Below are 8,801 nucleotides of genomic sequence, written 5' to 3'. Positions count from 1 at the left end.
ACCAAGATAATAACAAGACAAGGCGCTAACCTTCAGGACATGACGTCATTGAACCGTAATCAACTTCGCAATACATTATGTAATAAACGGCATTGAAACAAGCTCACTCACGCTCTCTCTTACACACACACACACACACACATTAAAGATGTTTAAAATGCCTTTAAAAAAGAGCACAATTCAGAGCATGTTCAGGTGAGCAGCAGTGATGGAAGGGAAAAATGGCGATGTGATGACGACGAGCTAATAATGAACTCACAGGTTGAAAAACAGCAGCTATTTAAACCTGTTTGAAAAAGAACCGGGAAGTAATTAGGTTTCTGAGCAACAGTACTTAGAGTGCTCTCTCTCTCTCTCTCTCTCTCTCTCTCTCTCTCTCTCTCTCTCTCTCTCTCTCTCTCTCTGACTCCTGCATGAGAATGTAACATAGGGGTAATTAAGGGGAGGTGTGAATTCCTCTTTAGATGCATCTCTTTCTGCACACTATGCTTGTTTTTCTGATTAAAATGCACTCAGTGCCTATCACTCGTTTTTCTCTCTGGCTCTCTTTCTTCCTCTCAACCTCTTTTTTTTCTTCCTCTCAACCTCTTGATCTGTATCTCATTCTTTTTCCTCCTCACTCTATACCTCTCTTACTTCTTCTCTTTATCTCTTTCTTCCTCTAAACCTCTCCTTCTGTATCTCTTTCTTTTACATTCTCTCTCTCACTCACACTCTCTCTCTCTCTCTCTTTTCACCCTTATCATCTCCATTTCACTAACCGTCAAAAATACTAAAATTTGACGAACCATTTATCATTAACCGCGATGTCTCCCTGCCTGCAGTCTCACTCGTTCGCCGGTGCCTGATGGGCTCGTTAAGCCGTTAAAGGCCCTAAGGGCTGGATACTAGATGATGCAGATGTCTAACGAGATCAGATCCGTCCTCGCCTTTATGACGCAGCCATGGATAAAATTGCGATCGGGGAGGCTTCACTGAGCAGAGAATCGAGGGCGGCCGGATGAGGTTAAATTCTTTTATCGCAACCAGACACAAAGAACACATTGTTCATGGCTTATGGATAACAAGAAGCTCCTTTATTTCATCAATTAACAAAAACTAATATTTGGTTCATACCTATTAATAAAGAACACCCTGTTTACACAGAGACTGAGAAACACTGCCTCATAAATTATCCTTCTTTTTAAGCTGGTCATAATTGCTTCACAGCTGCGTTATATATAATTTTGTTGCTCACAATTGTTCAATTTTGTTACCTACAATGTATACACTCACCGGCCACTTTATTAGGTACACCTGTCCAAATGCTCGTTAATGCAAATTTCTAATCAGCCAATCACATGGCAGCAACTCAATGCATTCAGGCATGTAGACATGGTCAAGACGATCTGCTGCAGTTCAAACCGATCGTCAGAATGGGGAAGAAAGGTGATTTAAGTGACTTTGAACGTGGCATGGTTGTTGGTGCCAGACGGGCTGATCTGAGTATTTCAGAAACTGCTGATCTACTGGGATTTTCACACACAACCATCTCTAGGGTTTACAGAGAATGGTCCGAAAAAGAGAAAATATCCAGTGAGGGCAGTTCTGTGGGCACAAATGCCTTGTTGATGCCAGAGGTCAGATGAGAATGGCCAGACTGGTTCGAGCTGATAGAAAGGCAACAGGAACTCAAATAACCACTCGTTACAACCGAGGTATGTAGAAGAGCATCTCTGAACGCACAACACGTCAAACCTTGAGGCAGATGGGCTACAGCAGCAGAAGACCACACCGGTACTAGTAAGGTGTACCTAATAAAGTGGCCGGTGAGTGTGTGTGTGTATATATATATATATATATATATATATATATATATATATATATATATATATAAATAATATGCTACAATTGATTTTGGTGCTAAAAATCCTGTAAAAAAAAACATAAATAAATACTCCAAAATGATCCAGGAAGCACAAATTTTAAATCCTGCTGTCCCAAAAAAGGTCACCAGCTAGTTAATTTCTAGCAAACTAGCAGCATTTCTCACAGGATTTTATTTTAGTTCTTCTGAGACTTGCATGAGAAAAACGCTAGCGAGATTATTACAATATCTGAGACTCACTGATTGTCTCGATTTAGCATCAACTTGTTCAGAAAACACCACAACAATTTAGCTCCTTGTTAAGTTCATTTCTCAATTATTTAGATAGTTAGCTTACTAGGCAGGTTATGTGGGAAAAGTGAATTTAGTCTTGTACAGACGCAATGATGATTATATATAATTATAAATGCCTTACAAAAGGGTTAGGAACAAAAAATACTCAACCAAAGATTATGCTAACACTAAATCCTGCTGTCCCAAAGTAGTTAGTTAGCTAAGTGCTAGCAAACTAGCAAACATTTCTCACAGATTTCAGTGTGTTAGCTAGCTAGCACTGCTTAGCACACAAGTTCTGTTCTAGTCCTCTGTGTGATCCTAACAAAATGAGTACTTCGAAGTGACCTGAAATTATTGTTCCAGCTTTCGCACGACCTTATTTTTTTTTCTGTGTGTGTGTGTGTGTGCTAGTGAAGAATGGCAAAGTCTTGTTTTGTGAAACTGTAATTGCTTTCTGTAACTGATGAAACAAAAACATTAGTTCTCGGTAGTGAAGTCAGATGTTTTTGGACCTGGGCAGGTACGTTGACAGACGGTGCAAAAGAAATACAGCTATCTGTTTGAACAAAGTAAACATGGCTTCGTTGATAAAGTTTCCTCAGTCGTACTATAACTAATCACTGCATATTGTCCAGGGTTGCTGCAGTAATTGTGTTTTGTCAGCAAGCCAGGCATCATTACAGAAGGCTTGGATGGAGTTGAGGTCTCTCTCTCTCTCTCTCTCTCTCTCTCTCTCTCTCTCTCTCTATCTATCTCTGTGAGTCTGGATGCCCTTGCAGTCTCTTGCTCTGCCGTGCTTCTCTGTCACGGTCCCTGTCACTGAACATTCATCATCGTGAGTTCGTCTCTGCTCTGTCTCTCCATCTCTCCGCACCTTCCTTATCCCGGAGCAGATAAATGTGGCTATAAAATAACATCCGAGATCTGAGATCCTGCTCTTTTGTCTGCTTCCTAAAAACACACGTACCCGACGTGAGAAATGAGCTTTTAAATGATGTCCTATTCCGTGTGGTCTTCCTCTATGCCATGTGTGAGATCATTTTGTACTTATAGTAAAACAATGAGGCTATCTGGCTGAGCTAAACCCTCATTAATGAGCACAGACAGCGTGCACTTGATGGTAAATTATATTTCATGGATGGTTGGGCATAAAATAGAAATCTTGTTTGCATGATCCTTAAAAATATCTATTAAAAGAGATGAGATTTAGCATGGTGTTTCTTGGGTGCATGAGTAGGGCAACGGAGCACCGCAAGTCGTTTCTCTCTGGGGGAAATGGGATAAAAAAAGGGTGAGGACACATACTACTTCCTGTCTACTTTCAAAGAACTGCCTTGATTTCAGTCTGAGCAAAACACAACCTAACTTAATTTGTCAGGATAACAAGCAATTCTTGATCAGAACCTGTCAGCTTTAAACACGTGGCCTAAATCATGAATTTTAAAGAATGACAGGATGGTCACGTGACTAAGTTATCGTGTTCCGTTACCAAAAGCATCCGAGCAACTTCAACCACAAATTACGAACTGCGGGAATGGAGATGCCAAATCATTTGGGAAATTAGTCCCGGCTTGCTAAAAAAAAACAAAAACACACACACCCGCTTGAAATTACACGCTTTTGCAAGGCTCCAGGCAGCCGAGTGCAAATCAGGGAAAACCGAATAGCCAAGACGTTTCAATACAAACCAACAAAGCAGCAAACAAACACCCTTCCCGGAGCATGACGTCATAAAACAAGGCATCTGGAAACTTTTTTTAACCATTTTGCACCAAGAGCTTTAAAATGTAAGAGTAACATGTCTTACCAGCCTGACTGGTGGCGATGCTGACGGCAGCAAAGAGTCTCTGAGTTCGGCTCAGGTCCGAGACTCCGTTAACGGCTTCCACTTCAAAAGTGTAGTTGGCGTGCGGCAGCAGCTCGCTGATAGTGATGGAAGTTTCCATGAGACCGCTCTGCTGTGGCGTGTACGCCACGTTCCCTCCGCACGGCATGCACTCCTCCGGTTCCCAGCTGCACCTCCTGCATATGATCCGGTAGGTGAGGTCATCGCGGCCGCCAGAGTCGGCCGGAGGGTTCCATTCAAGGGTTACGGTGGTCTGGTTGATATTGTAGACCAGATTCTGTGGAGCCGAAGGAGGTCCTGGACAGACAGGGAAGAGAAAAGAATCGAGTTATGGGTGGGAAAGGTGACCACTGGTGTGACTGGTGTAGATACGGTCCTGTAATCAAGGGAACTGAGGGGTGAGTTATGTATCCCTGAGTGTTTTAACAATGCATATACACCCAGACAAGGACTGACCCAAACATCATCCAAGAAAAGAAATGAAACAAACTTGAATCAAAACAAATGGCACCAAAACGGTACCACTGAAGTGCAGCAAAGCTCCAACCCCAAGAACCTAAGTACCATTAGTTCCCTTTCACACCGATTGTAAGCACGTACCAAGAAGCATACGATGGAAACTTTCCTAGTGTCAGAATTTCCTATAGTAAGAATAGTCTAGACCTGGCAGGTGATAAAGACCAGGCTGTGAAAAGGATAGAGGGAGGTGTGAGAAAGGGAGAAGAATAGAGATGAGCTTATGGAACCACACAGAAGATGACCGCCATCTTGTAAATTTTGTATGCCAGGATCTACGAAGTTGAGAGAGGTCAGGTCTGAGTAAAAAAAAAAAAGAAAAGCGAGAAGAAAGCTGAGTTATGTAACCACGTGATGGGAAGCGTGACGCTGACGCTGACACTCGGCACACTCACTGGATTATTCTCTCCTCTCGCCTGCTGTATTAATGTGCCATGGGGACATGCAGAATCCGGTCCCGCCGGCAAGCGCTGACACACAATTAGAGCGTAACCCAGATACTATGAGACGTTCCACAATGCAGGGGAGACATGCTCGAGAGATACCAAGGTCAGCGTGGACCAGGACGAGACGAGGCAGTGAAAGAACTTAATAATGAGCTATGAGACAGAAGGTATTAGCTAGCTTCCACTGGAAACTAATACAAACGTCCAAACGTCCGAGTCGCTACCGTCTAGCTACTCGCATCACACCGTTTTAAACATATCTATGCAAATATTTCATCATGATAATAATTCAAACAGCTAAATATAAGTCTTGAGTCTTGCCAAATCCCAAGAGAGTAAAAGTACAGCGGTAGGTTTGGATAAATGATCAAATAAAACAGTTGGTAGTGGAGTCATCGTATTCGTATCCTAATTAATTAGACAACTAAAAGCGTAACAAGCTTCCTGTGTAACGATTAGGAACCGCGAACGCTGTAAAAGTTTATGCTCCCGACAGTCAGGCTGAAATTTACGAGTCGGGCTTAAAAAAGACTTACAGCCTGCTGTGACAGCTCGAGACACACCACAATAACCGTCTGGCCTCGAAGGAGAAAAAAAAAAATACTGTCGTCCCTCTTTATCTTTTAAAATACCGGGAACTTGACCTCATCTCGTAAAACGCCTCTGTGATCAGCCCACATCCAGCATGCCCTCTATCCTATTGCAATAATGTCGCTTGGGCTGTTTTCACATGCGTCGTTTGGGCCTTGGGTTTGTGTTTTTAGATGTTTTGTAAAGACAATGACACGTCTACTTTAAAGATGCACCATCCATATTCATGAGGGCAAAAAGCAAGCTTTGGAACAGTAGGGACGAATAATACGACACTTAAAAGGTGCTCCTCGTTAGGGATAATGACACACACACTCTCTCTCTCTCACACACACACACTTTCATGCCGCAATATTCATCAGAGGCGGAGAAGGGAGGGAAAATGCATGATCAGATGAGATGAAAGGGCCACCTGTGGCAGGTGAGGAGGGGAGGTCTCTCTCTCTGTGTTCTGTGTGTGTGTGTGTGTGTGTGTGTGTGTGTGTGTGGTGTTTCTCATCTCTTTCTGCCACTCTATTTTCTCCTGTCCCCGTCTTCCTCTCTTAATTCAATTCGATGCTCGCTTCGCTGCCGTGGCGATTATTCTTTTTCTCCTGGTTGTACTCGTCAGATGTGAATGCAACACACACACACTAGCCCATCTGCATACTAGCAGACTTACAAACAACAGTACAACCCAATTTGCATATTAGAATAATGGTATGCTTTCGTACTGGTCTACTATCCTATTTACATGCTAAAATACTTGCCTACTTGTATACTTGTACACTACAAACCTAGCCTCTCACACTGATTCCATCCATCCATCCATCCATCCATCCATCCATTCCTTCTATACACCACTTATACTACTGGGTCATGAGGTATCAGGAGCCTATCCTGGTAGACTCAGAACACAAGGCAGGCTAGATCATGAACAGGATGCCAGGCTATCACAGGGCACAATCCCACACCCTCTCATACACCCGTTCACACTCTACAGACAATTTAGAGTACTACAATACTTCAATACAAGCCTATAAGAGTACTAGCCTATATGCAAATTAAAGTACATGCCTACTAGCATTATTTATACTAGAATACGTGCCTACTAGCATGCTAGCTAGCCTATTTAAACACTAGCACACTCGATACTAGGAAAACTTTCTTAGGACACTTACTGTACATTCTAGCCTGCTAGTCTAGAAGCTAGCTTGTGTACTAGAACACTTGTTGCTTCCCTACTAGCCTCACTTGTATACTCGCATGCTAGTCACTCTCATGTTCATACTAGCATCAAAACAAAGAAGAAAACAGGAAAGCCTGAATGATGAAACAGTATAGTACTGCACAGTGAAAATCCAACTATTTTCGGTTTCTAATCCCTCTACACCATCACGCTCGTTCCACTCTCCTCTCCCTTTTTTTTTCCGTCCCATCCTTACCTCCAGGAAATCAAGCCAACGCCCACTCGGCACGCAAACACACTTCACCTCCTGGGATGTGTTCTGTATTTCTATGGCTACATATAATGATAGCGGTTATGGCTCCGTGATCACAGCCGCTCGCTTTTGACTCTCGAGTGCCAAAGATCAAGGGACTGATTATCTGGCAATAAACAAGGAGTGACTCGCAGGCTGCCTCGAGAGCCACTTGAGCGTCTCGCTCGACGGCGAGGAGACCGAGTTAAATCCGAGGAAGCGATCGCTGATAAAAAAAAACAAAAAAAAAAAACACCCTGGTCTAGATCCATCAATGTTTTTGATTAATGTTAGAATTTAGAGATAAATATTGTTTTTTTTTAATGTATCTGACATGGCCAAGGAGACTGCATGATGACTTCCTGTTTTCCTGACGTTCTCTCCACCCCCCCTCACCCCCTGCCTCCTTTTCATGCCTCAGATTAATCTCCGGCTGCCCTGCCAGCTTGACATCTCCATCACTTGCCCTCTCGGCTGGATCATTATTACACAGAGACACTGTGTACCTTTTATTAATTTCTAGTTATATCTCATATTATGGATCATCAGGCGCTTACATTCTGAGTAGCTATAAGCGGTGGTTCCGTCACCAGCTTCTTGCTTTACGTGTTCCTTCTCAATGCTAAAGACTTTCCCATGGAGGAACAAAAACTGACTGGTCCAAAACACTGAAAGTGGAGACTCCTTTCACATGTGCTCTTTTTTTCTGTTAGCATGAGATTATCTACTGTATGTGGAACCACTGGACAGGACCAATCAGAATCGAGAATTCGACAGCGTTCTTGTTATAGAAATATCCTGAATGTTCCTGTAGTCACTTGACAAAGCCAGATCACTCAATTTACGTGTATGGTCATAGACTTTCAGACAGTTCTGGTGTCTTATTAAAGGATATATATTAAGAAAATTCATTCATTCATTTTCTACCGCTTATCCGAACTACCTCGGGTCACGGGGAGCCTGTGCCTATCTCAGGCGTCATCGGGCATCGAGGCAGGATACACCCTGGACGGAGTGCCAACCCATCACAGGGCACACACACACTCTCATAATCACACACTACGGACAATTTTCCAGAGCTGCCAATCAACCTACCATGCATGTCTTTGGACCGGGGGAGGAAACCGGAGTACCCGGAGGAAACCCCCGAGCCACGGGGAGAACATGCAAACTCCACACACACAAGGTGGAGGCAGGAATCTGACCCTGGAGGTGTGAGGAGAACGTGCTAACCACTAAGCCACCGTGCTCCCCGATTAAGAAAATTATTTTGGAGAAATTAAAAAAATAAACAGACTCAAAAATGATATAAAAAAAAGCATAAAATTAAGATACAGGACCATTAAAGCAAGGCAGATTTATAGAGATTTCCAGTGACAGTATGTTAATTAGGTCATCTGCTGATCCCCTGTGTGTGTGTGTGTGTGTGTGTGTGTGTGTCTGTGTGTGTGTGTGTGTGTTGTGACTAGACTTAGGGCTTAACGTTGCAATGCAGTTCTTATCTGCCCAGAGCTGCACTTCCTATTAGAAGTCAAGTCAATAATTAAGCATAGTTAAGCTCAAGTCTCTTCCATACGAGCGACGCTAAAATTAAGCAGATTTGCTAACATGGTGGCTGAGCTCTGCTCCCAGTGCTTAAAAAATATCAGGGAGCTGAATTTTTTTTCTCTGGTTCTCTACATATGCTTCTCTCCCCCAAAACAGATGTTAGCTTTATTAAAGATACTAAAGATTCTGATTGGTTAAGCACTGAAAATAGAGAAGGCGGAGCTAAAGGCACGTTCAGGTTAACTGTTCCA

The 8,801-nt window shown here is 42.9% G+C and overlaps 1 protein-coding gene across 4 annotated transcripts in view; it reads right to left on the bottom strand.

Moving 5' to 3' along the window:
• epha7 (eph receptor A7) overlaps positions 1 to 8,801 on the bottom strand; it is a 71,554-nt gene that overhangs the window by 41,080 nt on the left and 21,673 nt on the right. For all 4 annotated transcript variants that reach the window (XM_060883469.1, XM_060883470.1, XM_060883471.1 and 1 more), the window contains exon 5: positions 3,951 to 4,286. In XM_060883469.1, coding sequence (XP_060739452.1) covers positions 3,951 to 4,286 — 336 coding nt within the window. The remainder of the gene's footprint in view (positions 1 to 3,950; positions 4,287 to 8,801) is intronic.

The sequence above is a fragment of the Tachysurus vachellii genome, chromosome 12 (genome assembly GCF_030014155.1).
Source record: "Tachysurus vachellii isolate PV-2020 chromosome 12, HZAU_Pvac_v1, whole genome shotgun sequence".
NCBI lineage: Eukaryota > Metazoa > Chordata > Actinopteri > Siluriformes > Bagridae > Tachysurus > Tachysurus vachellii.
Note: the sequence above shows the minus strand (reverse complement) of the source record. Positions and strands in the feature narration are given on the sequence as shown.